Source organism: Gracilinanus agilis, chromosome 4 (genome assembly GCF_016433145.1).
Source record: "Gracilinanus agilis isolate LMUSP501 chromosome 4, AgileGrace, whole genome shotgun sequence".
In the NCBI taxonomy this organism is placed as follows: Eukaryota; Metazoa; Chordata; class Mammalia; order Didelphimorphia; family Didelphidae; genus Gracilinanus; species Gracilinanus agilis.
In genome coordinates, this window is record NC_058133.1 from 159,551,833 (window position 1) to 159,576,107 (window position 24,275).

Consider the following 24,275-nt stretch of genomic DNA (forward strand, 5'->3'; position numbering starts at 1 on the left):
AAGAAAGAAAGAAAGAAAGAAAGAAAGAAAGAAAGAAAGAAAGAAAGAAAGAAAGAAAGAAAGAAAGAAAGAAAGAAAGAAAGAAAGAAAGAAAGAGGGAAGGAAAAAGGGAAGGAGGGGGGAAGAGGGGAAGAAAGAAGGAAGGAAGGAAAGGAGAAAGAAAAAGAAAAAGAGAAAGAGAGAAAAAAGAGGAAATGGGAAGGAGGAAATAAAGACAGAAAGAAGGAGATAGAAAGAGAAAAAGAAGAAGAAAGATAAGTACTAGTTACAACTTTCTTCTGCATGGATGGGATTGGAGGAAGTCTGTCTGATGGAGCTTTAACTTCATTAGTTCAACTCTTTATTTAAGACCTGATCACTTTTTCCCACATGTCAAACCTAGGAGATAAAAACAACATTCTGGACAGAAATGTACCCTGTCCTCCTCAAAGCATTCAAATTAAAATAATTCAATCAGGTAAAATTTAACTTTCTTGAAGGCAAAACTCTTAAAAGTCTGTCAACAAATACTTGCTGAGTGCCTCCTGTGTACAAGGCATCTGGCCTAATTTGCTTCTAGAATTTGTTAGTTCAGATGCATAAGCACAGACATTCTAAAGTTTTAGATTATGGCATAAAAGAAAGTGGTCAAGAAGACCAGAGGAAATGTCAGCAAATTGCTGAATATGCATTAAAGAATTTTTAATTATTTTCAGTGTCTAAAGAATGACATTTTAAAATAGAACACAGAATAAGCTTTGTTTTTCCAAAATGATTTAAAGGAAGATCAGTAAACTTTATATCATCAAAGATAAGATTCCATTTCCTTGGCTGTTTCTACTCCTCTAGTACCTAAGCATGATATTATTGTGGCAAATTTTCTTCTAAAACAATCAGTATGAATCAATACGAGTTTTGTTTCAGAGGAATCAAACAAGAGTTTTGCTATTCTGGCTCAATGGCTATTTTTTTTCCCAGAGAGACAACTCATCCAGGTTAAATGCAAGAATTTTGCCTTGATAAATCCTCTCACCTCTAACAGGAAATCTCCCTCTCTCTCTCAACTCCTCACCCCCATGATGGACTTTATTGTTTATTTGTTTATTTTTAAACCCTTACCTTCCATCTTGGAGTAAATACTGGGTATTGGCTCCAAGGCAGAAGAGTGGTAAGGGTAGGCAATGGGGGTCAAGTGACTTGCCCAGAGTCACACAGCTGGGAAGCATCTGAGACCAAATTTGAACCTAGGACCTCCTGTTTCTAGGCCCGAGAACAGCTCTGAGAAGTAGACTCTAAGTAACTATTTGACAATTGACTATATCTCTATATTCATTCGGATCTACTGAATCTCCATTAGAAAGTTCCATTCTAATGCCTCTTCATAGCATGGGAGTGAGCCTCGGTTCTCAAAGGATGAGCAGATGGAACACACGTTTTGGCAGGTGATACCAAGCTAGAAAGGCTTAGAAAGAGCTGGTGACAGACTGTAGGCTACTGTCCAAGGACCGGCCCAGTTAAATTTGGAGACAGCAGAAGGTTGGCCACCAGGTGAAGGTTTTATTTATTTATTTAGACACAATGCTGCAAGGGCTCTCTCCTCAGAAATGCATTATGCCAGTCAATCAGTCAACTATTTATTTATCGCCTGCTATGTGCCAAGAACTATGGTAGGCATTTAGAAAGAGGAAGGCATATTCCTACCAATGAAGTCATTGATCTTGTTTTCAGAAGGGAAGGAGTCTTACACAGAGGGATGGAGGGCCCCCAAATTCCCTAAACTATAGGCTGAAGAGCAGGGACCACTTCTTCAGGTCATCTAACTCTCCATGGTGCTGGGGATGCTGAGGCTCAGTCTCTCCTACATTAGATTCTTATGGGGTGTGCCCATTGAAATCTACCAGTCACATTTGTGTATTTCTGTCTCTAAAAAGTCAAAATTACAGAATCCTCAAAGGCCCAGCATTAGAGTCCTATTATAACAGTTCATCTGAAGGAAAAAAGCCTAGGGAAAGACAAGGCTCATGAAAGCATACAGGACCCAGATGTCAGAGTCTAATCCTGGCTTTTCTCCTAAGTGGAGGCACAACCTTGGGCAAATCACTTAAATTTTAGGGTCTCCATGTACTTGTGCATAAAATGAGAAGACTAAACCAGATAAACTATAGTCCAGCTTGAAAACTGAATTTCCAATATACTTCTATTCCTTACTCTGAAAATATAGCCATGCTTAGCAGCCTTGCTAAACAAATCTTTTTCATGCAGAAACCATAAAGGAATCTTTTGAAGGTCAAATCTTATTACTTGGCAAATTTGGCAGATTTTTTGGCATATCTACAAGGACAGTGGGATTTACCCATTAGCACTAGACATGCTTAGAGAAGACTTCCCTCCCTTCTATGTTGATGCAAATTGGGCAAAATCTCAGAAGAGCCTACTCCCTTACGGGCTCTATTTCTCTAGAGCATTTTGGTGCTTTCTTGGTGATCCATAAAGGAGCTCACATTTTCAGTTGACACAAAGAAGGAAAGAAGAGGCTAAAACAACAAGGACCAGCTGTCTAAATCCACCTCCTGAACAATCATTCCTGCAGAAGTCCCACTCATCTGGCATTTTCAACCTATGAGAAGAACCTTGGCTCAAGTCAGAAAACTTGGCTTTGTCACTAATGGCTATGACACCTGGACAGATCACAACCATCCTGAGCCTTAGATTCTTCATCTTATAAAATAGGGACAGACCTCATGTAGTTATGAGAAAAGTATCTTAGAAAGCTTTAAAGGACTATATGATTGGCATAGGGGATTCAGACTCAATATGACTTGCCTCTTTCACATACTGCTTTTGTCTCTCTGGGTAAATTACTTAGCCTTTCAGGTCTTACAGGTAACTCTCTAAAACTATAGGGTAAACAAAAAAAAATTTTAAGGGGGCTGTTAGGTGACACAGTGGAGAGAAAGCCAGCACTGGAGTCAGAAGGACCTGGGTTCAACTCTGACCTCAGATAACCCCTAGCTGTGTGAGTCTGGGCAAGTCACTTGACCCCCTTTGCTTAGTACTTGTCCTTCTGTTTTACTGAGTTGTTACTAAGACAGAAAGAGTTAAAAATAAGCAAATAAATAAATAATAAATAATAACACTATAGGTAACTGAAGGGTTGCCACTATGTATTACTTTTGCCAGAAGTTTCCTATACCAATCAAATCACAGCTCCAGACAGAAACTAAACAACTCCAAACCCCAAAACAAAAACTTTAATTTAAATATAAACTATTATTATTTATCCAGGGTGAACATAAGATGAACTTCCAGACTTGCCTGCTCCAGAACAAAGGCACAGTGAATAATGGATGACTGAGGTCTTTTGATTGGTCTTCACAAGACAGGGGTGACAGTGCCACTAGAGGGATACTGCCTCCTCTAGCAAGCTGTACCCTAGGTGATCTCCTCATCCTTTTCTCTTGTGAACATCCTTTACTCTCCCCTATGGATGGTCATCATCACCATCTTCCCAGAGCCTGAGATACTAATGGCAAGAGTCCCAAAGACTTTCCTTTCCATATGGTACTGTCCTGGAGAGTCATCATGAAATCCTGGACCTCAAAGTCTGAGATCTCTCTCCAAGGTCTTTCTCCCCACCTGGAATAGCTAAGCCACTTAGCTCCGACTCCTGCCCTGGGGACATGTTTCTTTACCCCCTTCCCCTCATATTCTCCCCCATTAGCTGCCATTCCACCCTCCAAACTAATATTCCAGAGATCTTGCCTTAGAGGAGCTAAGTCACTTAGGGATCATGCTTAGGCAATTCCCTACTCCTTTCACTATCCCCAATAATTTCTACTTCCTTCTTTGAGAACCATATTCAAATTAACACCACCATCAATTAGCTCTGGAACAGGTGTGTCAGTTGACTGCCCTAGAGTCCCATTCACCATCTCTGAGACTTCCCAAACCAGGGAGGGAGGGAGAAAAACTCAATCCTAAAATTTCAGAAAACATTTGTCAAAAATGGTTTCTATTGCTTTCCATCTCCAGGAGAGGGGAGGGAAGGGAGGAGGAGAGACAATCTGAATCCTGTAATTTTGGAAAATGTATGTCAAAAATTGTTATTACATGTAATTGGGAAAATAAAATATCTCTTAAAAATGGTTTCTATATGTAACTGGGGAAAATAATAACTTTAAAAAAGGGAAACCACCACAACCTCAGGAAGGTGAGGTTATAAGCATTATTATAATTATTTTATAGATGAGGAAACTGAAGTTCACAAAGGTTAAGAGACTTAACCAATGTGTTAGGAAGATAGGATTTAAATCTAGATGTTACCAATTCCAAGCAAGATGTCTTTTGCTTATTTACATGGAGGAGAGAAGAGTCAGTTGCTGGCTAGATGGGAACAAGCAAGGCTTACAAATAAGAAATCAGCTCAGAAGTGGAAGGGTTTTGGAAGCCAATTAGAGGAGCGAGGATGTAGGTGGTAAGTCTACTAGGAAAAACAGAGTCTGGGAAAAAAAAGAGTGAAACGGTTTTAAAAAAAAGTTTGAGGGAAAAGAGAATTTTTAGTCAGAGGTCAAAAAGAATGTACAATAATTGCTACATTTGGCACTTTGAAATCAATAAGTCTATAGCTCTAGGTAGGATATATTCTTGATCCAAACTCTCTAGAGGTCACTACAGCCCAGAAGGAAAAATAAACATTTGTAGGAAATCTCTTATGTCTTCTGTTTTCCAGGAGCATAAGAAATCCATTTTTTTAAATCATAGAAAGCATTCAGTGCTTTGCTCTCAGACCCTCTTATCATTCAACACCTCTCGAATTAAATCTACCCAGGCCTCCTCTGAGCTAAAGACCAGTATCATATATTCAGTACACTCTCCTTCTTCTTTGCTGTATCTTCAACAGGGTCAAAACACACCCACCATGAATGCCCTCCAGGCCTGTCCTTAGCCCTCTTCTCTGGACTATGTCACTTGGTGATCTCATCAGCTACCATTTTACTTATCTCTAGGCTAACAATTCTCATCTGCCTCTCTAGATGTAACCTCTCTGTGTTTAGGTGTTTTCTGCTCTACCTTCATTGAGTTCTATGACTCCTGACAAGTGCCTTCAACCCTGTATGCCTCAGTTTCCCCATCTTTAAAATGAAGAAAATAACAGCACCAACCTCCTCTTGTTGTTGTGGGGATCAGTTGAGACAACATTTGTAAAGTGCTTAACACAGCATCTGGTACATAGTAGGAATTCTATAAATGTTAACTATTATTGTTATTTTGTCTTTCTTTATATGCCTTGCACTAAGTACAGTCCAGTGCCTGGTACATAGTAGGTGCTTGAATAAAGACTTATCTACTTACTAACTTCTACCATTTGCCCATGCTAGAATCCATTCTTGGTGCTTAGGTTCTCACCTCCATGTTTAATTATTTGGGAGTGCAATAGTTCTATTTTCTAAAGGGGTTTTGCCTTAATGCTTCAACCATACCAAGGAGAATGTATAAACACTGCTAATATTTGCTATTCTCAAACTAGAAGGCTTCGTTGACAAGCTGCATTAATTAGCTTTTGATTATTGAATAGGCACTGCATGAATAATGAATAGGGGAAGGAGGAGAAGAGAATGAAGGGAGGAGAAGACAACTGAGATGACCAAATGGCATTATATTTTAAACCAGCAGGGCTTTAAGCATTGAAGTTAATGCCCAGAATGATGGATAGAAGTGGGGAGGGACCAAGAAGAATCTGTTTGGGGTCCAGGGAAGCCTTTTAAATCTCAAATTTCATTGTGTCTGGAAAACATCAAACCTTTGCTAATAAAAGACATGTAACTGGGTCAAACTTTTTTTTAAATTATTATTTCTACAGTCACAAAACTGAATGTCCATGGGACACTTTCCTTTAGGATGACTGCTGAAGAATCAAGGCAACTTGAATTCCATACACATTAATCTGCACCAGCACAAAAGTAATTGTGGCAAATGAAGTGATCATGAGGAGCTCCACAGCTTTAGGTTACAGCATATCTGAGCAAGCTCCAAGTCAACTCTGGCCACGTGGTCTGGTGCTTTTTTTTTCTTTTCTCACTTAAGAAAACCATAGGGAAAGAGGAAACAAAGTCCAAAAGGTTTCTAAATGCTTAGTGAAATAATCCTCAGCTAGATTGTGGCGTCAGCTTGGAGCTGGCTGCAAGTAGTCTGCCAATGGATACCCATGTGAAGAGCATAGGACCAGTGGCCATGAGGATGCTTAGCAAAGACTTCTGTAGCACAAGTCATCAGCTCTCTTCCCTTCCTCATCCCCTTATTCTGGAAAGTAATTGTTATTGTTTCTGTTTCATGTTTCAGATGGTCCAATTCTTCCTGACTCCATTTGGGTTTTCTTGGCAAAGAAACTGGAGTGGTTTGCCATTTCCTTCTCCAGTTCATTTAACAGATTAGAAACTGAGGCAAACAGGCTTAAATTCAAGGTCACACAGTGTCTTAAAAGTGTTTGAATCTGGATTTGAACTCAGATCTTCCTTCCTCCAGCTACTATACTCTATCTCCTGCCCCTGACTTTTAAAAATAGAACTGTAGGTGTATGCCGCCATTTTGTAAATTATGACACTGAGGCTCAGAGAGATTAAGAAATGCCTTGGTTCACAGAGCTGGTAAGCATCCAAGGTAGGATTTGAAACCAAGTGCTCCTGGCTTCAAAGTCAAGATTCATTCCATTATGCCATATTGACTCAGGTAGCTTTCTGCTCCTTCCCCCTTTCCCCATTTCAATTTCAGGATTGAGATTCCAAGACTTCTGATAATAGAAATCTGGATCAATTAACAGGACATGAATGAATGGATTAGACAGCATATTTCAGAGGTAGGACTGAACCTAGGTCTTTCTGATTCGGGTACCAACTTTTTATCCACTATGCTACACTGCATAAAAAAAAAAAGAATTGGGAAGGGTCTCAGTGGTTATCTAGTCCTATCCTGTTAAAATCAAGTAGAAACCCATCCTAGAAGGCCACAAGTGACTTAGAAAATGACAAATTAACATTATTTGTGTTTTATTGTATTTTTATTTATTTTCAAACATTTCCCAATTATATTTTCACCTAGTTGAGGGGGTACACCTCTGATTCTAATCTAATCCACATCCAACACAAGAATTATCCCAGAAATGTGGTCTTTTGGCCTTTGCTTTTAGACCTCCCAAAACAAACAACTTACCACCTCTCTAGTGCCTCATTTCACTTTTGGATAGTTCCATTAAGAAGTTTCCTTTTTATTGCAGCTAAAATGTTCCTTTTTGAAATTTCCAATGACTGGACCAATTTTTACCCTCCAAGACCATGTAAAACAATACCAATTCCTCTTCTAAAATATAAACATAGCTATCTTGCCCCACCCCTTTCATTTTCTCTATCTAAGCTAAACACAAAGAGCTCTTTCAATGGTATTGTGTATTTTCCAGTCCCTTCACTATCTTGGTTATTGTTCCCCAAATGTATTTCAGTTTGTCAACAAAATGTGGTACCCAGAACTGAGTATAAAATACTCCAAATGTGGTCTGCTCAGACAAGAACCACCTCACTGATTTCAAAACACTATACATCTATTAATGTTTCCTAAGATCATGTCCTGTTTTGTTTTGTTATGTTTTGTTTTGGCTGCCACAATACATCTGGAGCATTGTTGTCTGTCCTGAGTATGACAGTTCCATTTACAAGCTGGTGAGTCCAAAGGTGGGCAACTAGAGGAGATAAGAGCTTTAGGTCCATGCCATATGAGGATTGGAGATTGGTTGAAGGAATTGTAGATGTTTAGCCTAGAGAAAAGAAAGCTCAGGCCAGAATGTGAAAGCCATGTTCAAGTTTTTGAAGAAGGTTTAGACTCCAGGGGTTTATACAGGGTTTGACAAATAACAGATGCTAATAAATGCTAGTTGATGGACTTGCCCCAGGAGAGAGGAATAAGGGCCAATCAATGAAACTTGCAAAGAGGTTTATTTAGGTTTAATATGAAAAACTTCCTAAGACAGTGCTATTCAAGAGCAGAATGGACCGTCCCCAGAGGTAATTGGTTCTCTCTTTACTGGACAGCTTCAAGCAGAGGCTAAAAGTGACCTGTCAGACATGTTGTAGTGGGAGATTCTTAGAGTTGAACAAAATGGATATTGAGGTTCCTTCTGATTGAAATTTTACAATACCATGACTCAGCTGATGCTTTGTACTTCCCCAGAATTGTTGGGGCCTTTTCAAGGGAACTTCTGCCTAGCCTCTCCCCTATTTTAAAAATAGAAAGTCCAAATATGATCACCATATGATCAGAGTGGATCAACTCATCTCTAAGTTGTTTCTACATCTATCACCACTCAAGTCTTAACTGGCAAGAGAGCCCAGTTCAGTAATATGGTATTATTTGTAGCAGAATAAAAATACTTAATGTACCTCTATAAATAAACTCACTCCTGGATTTTTCCCCCTTGCTACTCTGGTGTAAGAAAAGAAGAACCTATGCAAAAATAGCCAACATGTCTCAAATTATTTATTCTGGAGGGAAATGTAACCAAGAGCTATCTGGATAACTCCTCAGAGTTGTGACCAGTCTTTGACATTCATCAAAATGCCATCTCTTGTTTTTCCTCACCTGAGATCTCAAAATTAGTATCTGCATTTAAAAAAATTATTTCTTAGCTACCTAGGAAAACATACCTTTTCAGATAATTAATTGACTCTATGCAAACTCTTTTTTCTGTGCTGGCTTTTTGTAAATTCCCAACACTGAAACTGAAAAATGAAAGCCATTTCCTATGGGATCTTCTTAGAATCATTGAGAGGCAATGTGGTATAATGGAAAGAATTCAGGATTTAGAGCCAAAGACTCTGCATTCAAATCTCATCTATATGCTATTTTGGGAAAGTCATTTAATCCTTCTAAATCTCGGTTTCTTTCTCTGTAAAATGAAGATTTTAGACTAGAAGAGCTCAAAGGGACTTTCTATCTCTAAATAATTAATGATCTTATGTTTGGGAGGCAGCATGATTTAGTAGAAAGGATACTGACTGTGGAGTCAGAGGACCCAGATTCATATCCCACTTTGGCCATTTATTGTGTGGCCTTAGGTGAGTTACTTTCCTTCTATGGGCCTCCATTTCCTCCTATGGAAAATCAGGGAATTGGCCAAATGGATTCAAAGGTTACTTTTTCATTTATTTTAAACTCTTACCTTCTGTCTTACAATTGATATTAAATATCATTTCTCAGGCTGAAGAAAGGTAAGGGCTAGGCAATTTGGTTTAAATGACTTGTCCAAGGTCACACAGCTAGGAAGTATCAAAGGCCAGGTTTGAACCCAGGTCCTCCAAGACTCCAGGACTGACTCTCTATCTGCTAAGCCACCTAACTAACTCCAAAGGTTATTTCTTAATTCCATAATACTCTACAGAGGGAGCTTGAAAGGAACTTCAATATTAACAATTACCCTCATCTCCAACAAATATTCCATCATTTATCTTTTTTAAGAGGACACAAAAGATTCAAGAGTACCAAGAAAAATTTAACTATTTTTTAAAAGCAATACTCACCACTTCTATTCCTCTTATAGATTCAATAAGATGCCAATTTTGCTTTCTGCATTAGTTTTACCTTTGAAGACAAAGGTGTAAATGATTGAGGTAGTGTGAAGAGATCAATTGTAAATAAGAAACAACCTAAGACTTCCTTCACTGAATCAACCCACTCATTATAAGATGTTAGATAATAGGATGGCCAAGGGATATGTGGGAAGTTTGGAAACAATTGTACTTCCCTATATCTGGATATTTCATTCAATAAACACTTATCAAGTGCCTATGGTCTACAGAGAACTCTGTTAGGTCCTCAGTGTGGCTTACAGTTTAAATAGGATCTCTCAAGTTTTGTTTCCTATTCTTCTAGAGATTACAGCTTTGAGACTGATCCTCTTGTTTTGATGGAAACCATATCTCTTATTTTTATTGTATGTATGAAAGATTTTGACATAAAAATTGAAGTTGTTAAGATTCTAAAAGCCTTCTCCTCCATAGGGATATCAAAGGGATTAGTTGTCAAATATAATCAAGGGAGTAGGTGGAGCTTTTTTTTTAAGATTTGATTATTCATTGGGTTTAAGGTAAGTCAGTTATCTGTTCAGCAAAATTGCTGACAACTAAAAGTCCCCTTCAGGGGTGGGAGGAGGGGAGGGAAAAAACATAAATCATGTAACTATGGAAAAATTATCTTAATTAATCAATTAAATAAAATTTTAAATAAATAAAAAATAAATAAAAGCATCCCTCAGATAGAAAAAGAGGTACTAAGAAAAATATTAATGTGGGTAAGATTTTCATGCAGGAGGATACAATCAATGTATCTGCAGCCACCTAATAACAACAGCTGACCTAGTTAGCAAGTTTTAAAAGTTTACATACTCTATGACCTCCCTTCTTCATTCTGACCATTGACATTGCTGGCTTCCTTTAACTCCCAATTAAAATCCCACCTTCCAAGTAGCTTTCAGGCCATGTGTGTGCCCTAAGTTGGATTTACCTAGCTAAGTGACCTCCAAAGAACCCAGGTAGGGTGTTTAATCCAGGAGCAAATTTCTGGATGCTTTCAGACAATAAATATTTTTTTGCTCTTCATTTTAGCTTGCAGTTCATCAGAAAGAGATTTTTCAGTATTTTCCCCCTAACATTATTTAACAGATCACTGTGGGGTATTTATATAATGGGTACAGGAGAGAATATATAAATTAGGTTACAGTATGTAATTGGTTTTCTAACTTTGATGCAAATGTGTAAAATAAAGAATCCATGACAAAAATAAAATAAGATAAAATAAAATCCCACCTTCCACAAGATGCCTTCTCTAACCCCTGGTACTTCAAATGTCTTCCCTCTTTTAATTATCTCCTATTTATCCTGTATATAACTAACTTTGTATATATATTTGTTTGTATGTGGTCTCCCCCATTATATTGTAATCTCCTTAAGGGCAGGAACTCTTTTTTGCTGCTTTTGGCATCTCCAGTGCCTGGCACATAGTAGGTACCTAATAAATGCTTGTTGATTGATGAAATCTCTCTCTCTTTTTTTTAACCTTCCGGTCTTAGAATCAATATTAAATATTTGTTCTAAAGCAGAAAAACAGTAAGAGCTAGGCAATTGGGGTTAAGTGACTTGTCCAGGGTCACACAACTAGGAGGTGTCTGAGGCCACTGAATATCTCTTTTAATCCCCACAACAACCCTATGAGGTTAGTACTATAGGAATAATTGTCCCTATTTTACAGATAAGGCAGCCAATGGGCACAGAAGTTAAGTGACTCCCTCAGAAGCAGGATTTGAATCCAGGAGTCTCCTAATTCCCAGTCCAGTGTTCTTTTCACACTTACCCCAAAGGAAACAACATGATGTTAACAGGCTCCAGGGAAAGCGGGTCAAAATAAGGCGCAGATAGATATTTGTTTATGGCAATTAGGGTTACCAGGTTCACTGAAAAACACTGGCAACCACTCTTAATATTTGGGTAGTGAAAACAAAACAAGGGATCAGGAGTCATAGTAGGTCTACCAGGAACCCAAAAGCAGTGAGACTTCAAGGAAAGGAGTAAAAATGTTTTGCAAGGTCAGTGTAGGACATCCTTGAGCACAGAGGAGGACGTTTTAGGGACCAGAAGAGAAAGAAAATGTCTTCCGTTGTCAAGAGATCAGAAACCAAAGCAGGATCAGAGAAGATGGAGATTTGTATGATGAATGATGATGACAGTTGTAGCTAAAATTTATATAGCACCTACTATATGCCAGGCACTATGCTAAGAGCTTTCACAAATATCTCATTTGATCCTCACAACAATCCTGGAAAGTAGGTGCTATTAATATCCCTATTCTCCAGATGAAAAAACTGAGGCAAACAGGGGTTAAGGGACTTGCCCAAGATCACATAGCACAAGGACATTGTAGCAAAAACGTACTGAAAAGGCTAGCTGGGGGGGGGGGGTTTGGGGGAGAGAACATGTAAACCCTCAGCAATGTGTGAAGGGAACATATTTCTGGAAGGACTAACCTGGGAGAAAATCCAACCTCACTATCTTGAACTAAAATTCTGGAAATGTTTCTTGGGTACCTCTTCTTCAGCATATAAACTATTTGTGATTAAGGCAAGAAAATGGAAACAAAGGTTAAAGATGTATGTGGGGAGGTGGGGGCAAGAGGGAATAAGCATTTACTGAGCACCTACTATGTGCTAGGCACTACACTAAGTGTTTTACAAATATCCCATATAATCCTCACAACAGCCTTGGAGGGAGATGCTATTATCCCTACTTCATAGCTGAGGAAACTGAGATGGATAGAGGTAAAGCGACTTGCCCAGGGTCACACAGCTAGGATATAACTGATGCTGGACTTGAACTAAGGTCTTCCTGACTCCAGGTCTAGCACTCTATCTACTTCACCACTGCCTGAATGCTGAGCTATTCTTTAGCTAGATGAAATTGAGATCAACAATTACTCATTTCTATGAAATCTGGAGAGGAGGGACCTGAAACCATCTTGCCGGAGAGAAATTCTAAATAACATTATGGTGATGGTCTAAAAAAAATTCACTTTACCTCAATAGCCCCAACATATAATTTATACATGAACTTACCTAAATATTTCTCTAAAGTCATTAAGATTTTCATTCTTATGCTCCCTGTCGGTTGGGAAAGGTTTGGGGTAAAGAATACCACAAATAAATTATCAGATGTTGGAATTAGTGTTTTCAATGACCTGAAATGCATCATTTTCCATTTTAAAGACCCACCCCCTGGTTCTAATAGTCTGCCCCCAACTTTAGTGGACCATAACCCCACTTGTTCTAAGGGTGAGGGGCAGCTCTTTGTATATTTGAAGAAAAGATAGTTGAGAGCAAGATAAGAAGATAGAAGTAGGCTTTGGTGGAGATACTGAAGAATATTTTTCAAGGACTCTAGACGCTAAGAACACTGGCTCTTTATTACATCTCATTTCACTCCAAAACTTATGGTTTTCTATTAAAAAAAAGAAGAGCAAGAAGAGACAGAGTGAAAATAAGACCAAGTGGTATCCATGATTAAGGCCATTTTTTGCTCTTAAGGGAAAGAAGGGCAATAGTATGGAGAGTTTTCCTGAAATAACCAAAAGAAAAAGGGAAGAGAAAAGCAGGGAGTTAATGTGGAAAGATGTGTCACATGTGAGAAAAAGCTTGCCTGAGGTAGAACTGAGGTAGAACTGAATTGTGAGTGGTATACAAAGAAGGAAGGAATCGCTTCTCGGCCTTTTTGTCTAAGATCAAGAGTAGTATCAAAGAAGGAAAGAAGGGAGAGAGAGAACAAAATATATAAGATAACAATGACAGCTAATGTTTATATAGTGCTTTAAAATTTACAAAGCACTTTGACAGATATTATCTCATTTTATCCTTATAACAAGTCTAGGGAGGTAAGTACTATATTATTACCTTCATTTTACAGATGAGGAAATTGAGACAGATGGAGGCTTAGTGACTTGCTTTGGGTGACACGACTAGTATCCTAAGCTAGATTTGAACTCAGGTTTTGACTCCAGGCACAGCTCTCTATCCACTTTCCCACCTAGCTGAGATATCCTAAGGAAAGGAAAAAAAAGAGGTTCACAAGTAGGACACGAGAATCATAATGCTGGGGGCATGGTGAACCCTGCATTCATTCTCTTCACTTTATGTACCTCAGTCTTGAAAAATAAAACAGACAGTGCTTTCCTTCATTGTAGAGGCAGGGGACTATGGGTGTGGAAGGTCACCTATGATGTTAAGACAGTGGTAGATTTCAATTAACTTTCCATCACCCCCCTTCCCCTTTTTTTAATCTTTTTTTACAAGGAAAGTCTCCATGGATGGGAGTGACGTATTCAGATATGAATGTGAGGAGGGCAGTTGGAGAGCCCAGTGGATTGAGAACCAGACCTAGAGACAGGAGGTCCTGGGTTCATATCTGACCTCTATTCCTAGCTGTATGACCCTGAGCAAATCACTTCATTCCCATTGTCTAGTCCTTACTACTCTTCTGTTTTGGAACCAATACACAGTATTAATTCTAATATGCAAGGTAAGGTGCTTTTTAAAAAAATTTTGGTATAAAAACAAAAGTCATCAATTAAAAAGGGAAAGATGACAAACAAGGAACATCTCATCCCCTGGGTCACTTTAGTTGCCCAGATAGGCAAGTTTTACTTCTATTGTGTCTTCCCTGAGTACAGTATGCATGAGGCAGACCTCCCCCTGATTTTATACAGTTTTCAGTTGATATATTGTTTTGTTCTGTTTTTTAATCCCCCATAATTTCATAAACATTTTTGGACTTTGAAGCTTATTGGGCCAAAAATATTTAAGAAATGGTCAGTAATAACTCCTAAGTCCCTTTTCTGCTAAATAACTGATGAGGTTGGAGCCAATCATCTTATAAGCTTAGATTAGATTCCCTCTTCCTTCCATATCCCTTCCCCTTTTCCAATTCCTGCCAAATGTATTACTTTATCCACACTGAAACCCGTCTGCCATTTTTCTGCCTATTCGCATGCCCTCCTTGCAGTTTATTCCCATCATCTTAGCATTTTAATCCCCATAAAAGCTTAGAAAATTCATCCATTTATTTCAGGCAAGCCAATTATGGACAACGTGCTGCCTAAGTCACTACAGTGGGTTTACAAAGAAGAAAAAAATGTAGTCCCTGTCCTCAAGGAGATTCCAATAGTATGCAGATAGTCACTGTATACCACCTTCCATTACAAAATTCTTAAGCCAGGTCAAATCCAAAAATCCCATGAAGAGTACACCTATTTCAATTCATTCACCTTGAGAAATATTCCTTATCCTTGTTCTTCTTCTACCCTCTGTGTCAATTCCATAAAGACTTGTCTTTTTAAAAATAACCTTTTAATAAAAGACTTTGTCAGAGAAGTTTTGAAAGTCTAAGGAAAATTAAATGTTATCTAATTATGCACTGTTTCCCCTTTTATTAACACACCATTATGCCTTCTCAAAGAACTCTCATGAATTCATTAGGCATGACTTAACATGCTTTAACATGCTTCTCTTTCTCCTATAAACTATTTTTTTAAGTGTTTAGGGATTGTAAAGACTCTGATTGATCTATCATGAACAGATGACCATGTATATACAGGAATGCTATTACATCAGCTTGGCCAGTTGTTCCTTTCCACACTAAATTTGTTTCAAAGGTCCCCATAAAAACTCTTATGGATTGAAGTTACATATCGATAATATGTCAGTACAAAACCATAATAATCATTTATTTTGATCAATATGTCATAAGTTTCTCTGAAATTTATCTACATGTAATTTATGGGTTTGGAATACCTCACACATTTGAAACTTTCTAATCCACTCTCTCTGGTTTTAATCTGTTGCAAAGGACACCGTGGAATCAAGAAAGACACATAATTCAATAGACTGTAACTTTTATGAAAGCAAGGGAAATTTCCATTTTTGTCTTTCTATCTTCAGGGCATAGCACAGAGTAGACACTTAATAAACACTTATTAAACTGAGTTCTTTTACTTTCTCTGCTATTTCCTCCCACCCAATACATCTTTACACCATTTATGAAATAATTAATTCAATAATCATTTCTAGAGAGAGCAATATTCAATGAATACAAAGTAAAAATGAAAACTGTCCCTACTTTCAGTTTGAATACATTCTATTGGGTCATCGAATGGTCCCACTGATGCTAGCTGGATTCTTCCCTTCGATATATTTAAAACAAATTGCTGCTATTCTTGGGGTTCCTTGAAACATATCACTCCACTTTCTCTTTTGGCCTGCCAGATTTCTATTTTATTACTGATTTACCATACTTGTACTACTTTTTCTCATTTGGCTATACTTCCACGTTTTGGAAAGGCTTATTTTTTTTTCAGTCTCTTTCCTTGCAGTCATACTATATTTCCTTTAGTACTTTCCTTTTATCTGTTCCTTGTTTTCTTCCAATAGTGTTTTCAGATTTTCTCTGTTTTTTCTTTGAATTATTTATTTTAACTGTTTCTTTGAACTTTTGCACAAATTATGTCACAAACTCTAAAGAGGAATAACTTTGTGATCAATTTCTTCGTTTTTACTTTTCCCATCAGAGAGTTTAATTTAATGATATTCTGATTACCCTTATACAGTGATCCCCCCACAGACACTTACAGTAATTCCTATTCATGACTGGATCAAATTCAAGAAATTTTTCTTCCTTTTTGCTTGAATCCCCCATTCCCTAACCACTGTAAGGACTTCCTACATAGCTTGAACATTTCCTCTGATTTTTTGTCATAGATTTCATCACTTGAAGAGACCTAACCAGAACATCCAATTCTATTTCTTCATTTTATAATTGGGTCCCACTGAGATTAAGGGACTGGCCTAAAGTCACATAGCAAGTTAGTACCTCAGCCCCTACCGAACTAGGGTTCAGAAGTGCTATTTACCTTACAACATATTATTTCCATGAAGCCAAAAAGAAAAAAGATAGGGAAAGGAGGAATTTTAGTTAAGCCATTAAAATGCAGTACTTTTACTGAGAAAGGGCATCACAGATGTTGCTGAATAGTCTTTAATATACATTTTTGTTGTATTTTGCAAAATAAAAAATGTATCATCTTTTTTGCAAAAAATAAAAAAGTACCACCTTGTTAGCACATTTAATCCAATAACTGAGAAAAAGTTATATTACCTACAAAGCAATTACAAAATGTAATAAAATAGAAAGTTTTGTCTCTTATCCTTAATGCTTCACCATACCTTCTAATCTTCTGAAATAGAATTTACATCATCTCATCAATTTTCCACTGTTTAACTTCCTCTTTTAACCCATTTGTATTTCAACATATATTAAACCCTCACTTGTAGCCAAATGTTCTAATTTACCTATTTAAAGGGTGAGTTTCACCATATGCTGAATTTGAAAATACAGCAAAATGTATTAACATAACCACGTCAAATACAATGTCAAAAATGCTTATTTCCTTTCCTGGGCATCTGAGTGTCCAAATTATTACACAACTCCTGAGCCTCAGTTTGATAGCTGTTTGAAGAGCATAGTATTCATTTCTCCACAAGCCACTGAATGCTACTTGGCAGTCTAAGGGACCTTAAACCAAATCAAACCTACACAGATAAAGCCTTTTTTTAAATGTGTTTATAAACAGTATTCTCCATACCCAGCCTTTCAAGGTCACACCACCCTGCTGAAGGATAATGAAGGGAGTGACAGGGTCCACAAAAAAATTAATCTAAAATATTACACTAATATAAAAGCTAAACAATCACCCAGGCTCATCCATACCTCAGTTTCCCACATTCATATATTAGCTTGCAAAAGATGATATAGGCAAAGAAATCAAAGCAAATCAGCACCTAAATCAGGGGTTCTTAAGTTTTTCAGGGTGTCATAGACCCCCTTAGGGAGTTTGGGAAGCTTTTAGAGCAGGGGTCAACAACCTATGGCTCTTGAGCCATATCTGGCTCTTTTGAGGACCAGATATGGCTCTTTCTTTCTTTTTTTTTAATTTTTTTTAAATTTTAAACCCTTAACTTCTGTGTATTGACTTATAGGTGGAAGAGTGGTAAGGGTAGGCAATGGGGGTCAAGTGACTTGCCCAGGGTCACACAGCTGGGAAGTGTCTGAGGCCGGATTTGAACCTAGGACCTCCCGTCTCTAGGCCTGGCTCTCAATCCACTGAGCTACCCAGCTGCCCCCCAGATATGGCTCTTTCTGCAGGAGCCATAAAGTCAATTTTTTTTCAGGCACTGTTACAGGAGCCACACTGTGAGCACTGTACAGCTCTCACGAAATTACATTTTTAAAAATGTGGCGTTTATGTCTCTCATGACCAAAAAGGTTGCTGACCCCCATTCTAGAGTCTCAGAATGGTGTTTTTAAATGTATAAAATAAAACACACAGAATTGCAAAGGAAAACAATTATACTGAAATATAATTATCAAAATATTTTGGGGGGGAAAGTTCACAGACCTCAGATCAAGAATCCCTGGCCTAAACAAATATTTCTGTTTTTCTTTTCCTCCTGAACTGGAAGTAAAGCATAAAGAGTGCCAAGAGTAAAAAAATCAAAAAGGAAAGCAGTCCAAGAAAGTAACCAAGTCTCAGCTTCACGCTATTGCAAAGCTCAAGTGGGCATATAGCCAGTACGCTGCATGGCGTTCTGAATGGAATTAAGAACCATAGATCTCTGGAGAATTTTGTGTGTCCTATGGCTGGAATGGAGCAGAAGCACAGAAATAACAATAATTGTATGCAAACACCAGTGGTGAGAAGTATTTGTCTTAAGGGGTTAGGTCTTAAAAGAAGCAAAATTATAAATAAATACTTTGTTATTTGTGCTAACAAATCTCTTATTTCAGTAAAGTATAGTGGGTAGAGTATTTGATACAAGGTCAGGAAGACAAGTTAAAGCTAATATATACTACTGGCTAACCTCACAGTGTTCCAGGCAAATCTCTAAAGTTCTGGCTGCAGAGAAGTGATAGATCTAGCTTGGCAAACAATGTTTACCCACATTGAGAGTTTTCCACTCACTGATTAAGTGATGAGTTTGGATCACAATAAAAATCAGAAAAAAAGGAATTTATGCAAAACTATGGGCAATATGAAGAGGTCACAGAATTTGAGAGTTGGAAATGACCGGTGTAGCCATTTAGCCCATCCTAGTCATTAAAGAATGAATGGGCTAAATTGTTGGTGCAGTGGATAGAATGCCAAGCCTGGAGCCAGGAAGACCTGAGTTCAAATCTATCCTCAGATACTAACTAGCTGTGTAATCCTGGGCAAGTCACTTACCCCTGTTTGCTTCAGTTTCCCCATCTGTAAAATGAGCTGAAGAAAGAAATGGCAAGCCATTTCTTTGTTTTGTTTATCTTTTATTTTGTTTCTCTAGTATTTTTGTCAGAAAACATCAAAAAATGTCACACAGACTTGGGTGTGACTCAAAATGACTAAGCAATAGCATTCATTAAAGGAATGTCCACTATAATATAGCTATATTAGTGTTTGTGACTCTAGATACATTATATCCATATATCTATATCTCTCTATACCAAGGGGTTTGTGCTTCACTGGTCCTGGGGAGTTCCTAGGTGGGTTGTAACATCTAGGACTCTTCCATAATACATAATATGTATACTATACTATATCCAGCAAGTGGCTATTCAGTTTCTGATTGAAGACTCCCAAAGAGAGAACTGACTGCCTCTTGAGATGGCCAATTCTGCTAGGAAAATTTTTGTCCATTTCTCCTAGAAAGAAGGCCAAACAGAAAAAGTCTAGTCCCTTCCTCCATATGATAGGGATCCAAATACTGAAGAAATCTGGCAACCCCACCATCCAAGAGTCTATTCTTTTCCGGGATAAACATATCTAGTTCTTTCACTCAATCCACATATAGCATGGACTCAAGACTTTTCACCATCTTTTTGGACACTTAACATCCTTCTTAAAACCATGGTACCTAAAACTAAAGACACGAAGTGCTCAAAATGAACACTAGTGATACAAGTACCCCTTCCATGGAGATGTAATCAACCATCAGGCAATCTTGTACATCTTGGGAAAGTTACTTCGCTCTCTCTTGGCCTCAATGTCCTCATCAACAAAATATAAGATTAGGCTAAATAATGTCCAATATCCCTTCCAACTTCAGAACTCTAGGATTCTTGAATTAAGGGCCTTTTCTAGAAAACATCTGCTACAAGTGTAACCCTAGAGCAGTGATTCCCAAAGTGGGTATTATCGCCCCCTGGTGGGTGCTGCAGGGATCCAAGGAGACAGCTATGGTGATAGGTGCATTTATTTTTCCTGTTAATTGCTATTAAAATTTAAAGAAAATAATTTCCAGGGGGCTAAGTAATATTTTTTTTCCTGGAAAGGGGGCAGTAGGCCAAAAAAGTTTGGGAACCACTGCCCTAGAGTCAAGGAAGAATTAAAAGCAATTCTGGGGACTCTATTTTATTAACCACTTCAATAACACTACTCCAATTACAAGAACACACACAGCCTATATTTAAATTATCTTGAGGGAACACAGATATCAACACCTCAGCACCATCAAAAGTTGAAAAGGAAATCAAAAGAGAAAGGAAGAACCTTTCAGAACTTTTAGATCACTGCAATCTTGATTTAATTCTGTAGTGAAACTGTCCTTACCACATAATAGATGGTATGTTATTTATATGCACACATGAATATATTTTCAAGGCATAGTGGGGCTGGGAAGACTTAAAGCAGTGGTTCCCAAACTTTTTGGCCTACTCCTTTCCAGAAAAAAATATTACTTAGCTGCATGGAAATTATTTTTTTTAATTTTAATAGCAATTAATAGGAATGATAAATGCACCTGTGGCCATCACCATCCCCCTGGATCGCTGCAGCTCCTACCAGGGGGGTAGTAGCACCCACTTTGGGAATCACTGACTTAAAGGGAGCATTCTCTTTCTTTTGCCTCCTTTTTTTTAGTCAAGTTCAATGTGCCTCTCTACTGTGTACAATATTTCCAAGGCCCCAAAGTTGAAGACTTGATTTCAGAGCAAAGATAAGTATAATATACACGTGGCCTTTTTGAAAAGATTATAGAGGAACCCTGGCAGTCTGTCCTGGTAGATTCAGGGCAAAGAAATAACAAAATGTTTAGACCTAATAGAAATGTTTAGACCTAATTTAATAGAAGGAAAAGGATGTCCAGAAAATAAGCCCGCAGAAGCAAAGGTTATATAGGTTTTAAAATAGGAAATTTGAATATATGCATAGGTTGCTGTCTTCCCACCTCAGCAAACTAGATCCATTGATTTGAGGTGAGATAGAAGGGTCAATGCAGGCTGCAGTCATTGTCACAGGCACAGCCAGCAGTGGATTCTTTGTTTAAAGTTTCTAAAATGTTAATTTGATTGCATTGAACCAAAAACTCTTTTAACAATATTTCTGACTATTGCAACTCCTGAGGTGTAGCCCTCATATGCCCAACAGCAACTCTCTTTGTCATTACATTGCTAGGAGGAGGCATTTTTTCCTTGCCAACACTGTACTTCTGTGTCTATTTTCAGCCCCTATAAATCATAATCTAGTGTTACCAGGGAAATAGGAATTCATACTTAATAAGGCATCAATATCTTCTCCCCACTTTGTTTAAGGGGATGTAGTATTATAGGAAGATAAAGAAATTCTAAATTTATTATCTAGAGAACAAATAAAAGTTATTATACAAAAGGGGGGGCACAGGACTCTAAGATAAACATTGTCCATCAACGGTTAACTCTTGGATCAAAGCGTTTAATTACAATCTTGAACTTTTAGATAAAGTCTGGCTTAAGCACATGATAGGACTTAAGCCTTCATGATGTTTGACACCAAGAGTGTTGGACCAGCAAGATTTGAATACTAAAGTTACAATTTTAGTGCCCAGTTTCAGGATATCTCCCACTTGCAAATAACTTTAAAATTTAGTATGGTACTAGACTGAGTGTAGTGTAGTCTGTACCCTTTACAAGATCTAACACACACATAGCATCACTATTCATAATTAGGTTTTATTTGAACACAGTTTTTCTAACAATCCTGACACAAAGCACTTTGCCTCAAATTGAAAGATTTGCTATATTTTTCTAGCCACAATCTTTGCCAGAATGCTTCTTTCAAGTATCCAAGGATCACTGAATCTTGGAACTAAAAGGGACCCTAAAGATCATCTAGTCCAACTTTCTCATTTTGCAAATGAAGCCATTGAAGTAGGAAAATAGATCAGATAAATTCATAGTAGATAATCTGCCAAATATAGGACTAACCATAGCTTGCTACAGTTCATAAGATACTATAAACAAGATATCTATTTGTCTAGGGCATGGAACCACTGAGGTGTTCAAAAAGCTGTAGTGTAATTTAAAAAAATACATTATATGAAATAATGTGACTTTGGAAATATGAATCTCTCAAAAATATTAAATAAAGAAATTGCAAACCAGAAAACCCAGATTATAATCTGTTGCTCTAATATATGTTGACTGATCAAGATTGTTTAAACCAAATGGATTGTATAAGTCAACCTCTTTATACATCTAGATGTCTTACAGCACACTGATGCTGCAGTTTCCTTGATGTTCACAGACCATTCCTTGTTTGAGACAGACCAAACCTATTAAGAACCTGAAAGTACTTAATACCAGTCTTAAGAAAAGTCTATAGAATGATTTCCAGTATGACTCCAAGAGGAGGAAAGTGTTATCTTTCTCAAGAGAATCTCTTATGGCCCTTATGATGGGACACAGTATGACCCAAAGAAGAATAACAAGAAAAAAACTATATCATGCTGAGGTCTGGGCCACTCCCTATGTTTCCCTCAATGATGGTTCTATATCATTTCCTGCACACACACACACACACACACACACACACACACACACACACACACACACACACACACCAACCACTATACTTTCCAGAGCTTCAAGGATGGAAAGCAAGGCATTACAGTAGTACAAGGGCTAGGAGATACAGCGTGTTCACACTGATACTGAATACATTAATCTTGCACCAGCTAAGAGGCAGTAGTACTTTTCAATCTGGTTTCCTGAAAACAGGAATTAAGAAGAAAAATTCATGTAGATACCAGTGATTTTGTGATGGCAGTCAAAAAGCAAGAGGTAATAAGATTTCAAATGTTATAGTGTCAGTAATTTCCTTTATAAATCTTAAATTGAGCATGATATAATATCAAATATCACTGTTATTGTTGTTATTATTAATGAATGACAGTGTCATGCAGAACACCTATCCAAGGAAGTTATTTCTAGTGTGGCAACAGCCCAAATTAATGTTACCTTTACAAACCAAGCACCATTATCCTCCTCCTATTTCCTCTTCCCCCATACTGATTCCACTATCCAAGGACAGGGCAGCCTAACTCCCTGTGAGGTCATATAAATGGGAAGAAACTAAACAGAATAAAGAAAGTTTAAAAGTAGAACCTAATGCAGGAATATTGTAAAACTTAATTCCCAGAATAATTATGGAGTACAGGAAAAAAGTTTGTGACAGTTCATCTGGGAATCAGGTATCTCTAAATAAGACAATATTTCCAGTCTGGTCACAGACTTATTTGAAGATAACTAACAGGTCTCTCTCCCTTCTATCTTTAAAGCCTGCCAAAGAAGAGGACTTGAAAGTATATTCCTTGGAATCCATCTGAGAATTTCACAATCCTAGCAATCAGAAAATTATTTTTACCTCTTAACAAATTCTGCCTATATCTTAGATGCCCTCCTACAGGTGCAACTACTTTCTGGTGCAGGACCCTGGAATGCTCCCAGCAACTAAAAGGCGAAAACTCCCACATCCTTTTGTACTTGACTGAACAGGGAAAGTACCTACAGCAGCCTCCGTTTTATCCCCCTCCTCCCAATAGTGAACTTGGTACAAAGAACCTGCATTTAAATAGTATATTCCACCTCAGTACTGGGCCCATTTATGTCTCTCTAAACACATCTGTATCTATCTTTGCCTAAAATTTTCATCATTTAGGAGTTTGTCTTCTTCCTTATCTCAGACAGCCAACAAAACATCTGGAATACCTCTCAAGCTGATGTGCCTGGTATTCCTAGCCAAGGAGACTTCCAGTTTCAGTAGACCTGGCAACCAGGTTGGTATGCCAACTGCACCCCCAATTCCTAGCATCTACACACCACCACTGCTAGCTCTTAACCCCCGCCTCCCCCCACCTCCACTCCACTGCGCGGCCCCGCCCACCCCCTTTTACCGCTGGTATCCTCGAAGCGAGGGGGAGGGGTGTCTCGCAAAGTCTGGGTCCAGCCTCCACGCTCTTCCTCATCTTCTTCGTCCATGGGCCGGGAGAGCTGATATTGCAGTTGCTGTTGCCCACCAGTCGCTGCTCCTGCCCTCGGGACGCGGCGCCCTCCTCCCTGAAAGCAGCAGACGCCTCCTCCGCGGGCGGGCCCTTCGGTTGCTGCCTCTACCTCTTGGGCCGGGGGCTGCGGCGGCGGAGGCGGCGGGGCGGCGGCGGCAGAGGAGGAGGAGATGGAGGAAGTGGTGGGTTCGTCCTCGTCCTCGGAAGAGGCGGCAGAGGAGGAGCGCGAGTCGGCCGAGGTGCTGTAGAAGGGGTTCCCGCTGCTGTCCTGGCCCGACTCGCCGAACACGTCGTCCGAGATCTGCAGGCTCTCGTAGCGGGAGCGGGCCGCTTCCAACAGGGAGAGCGCCTTCTTCCTCGGGCCCCCAAC

The 24,275-nt window shown here is 38.5% G+C and overlaps 1 protein-coding gene across 1 annotated transcript in view; it reads right to left on the reverse strand.

The window, feature by feature from the left end:
- Positions 1–24,275, reverse strand: part of PGBD5 (piggyBac transposable element derived 5) — a gene marked incomplete at its 5' end in the record, with an annotated part of 161,532 nt that extends 137,257 nt beyond the window's left edge. Inside the window, 2 exons of the mRNA XM_044674991.1 lie at positions 23,798–23,864; positions 24,006–24,275. Coding sequence (XP_044530926.1) covers positions 23,798–23,864; positions 24,006–24,275 — 337 coding nt within the window. The remainder of the gene's footprint in view (positions 1–23,797; positions 23,865–24,005) is intronic.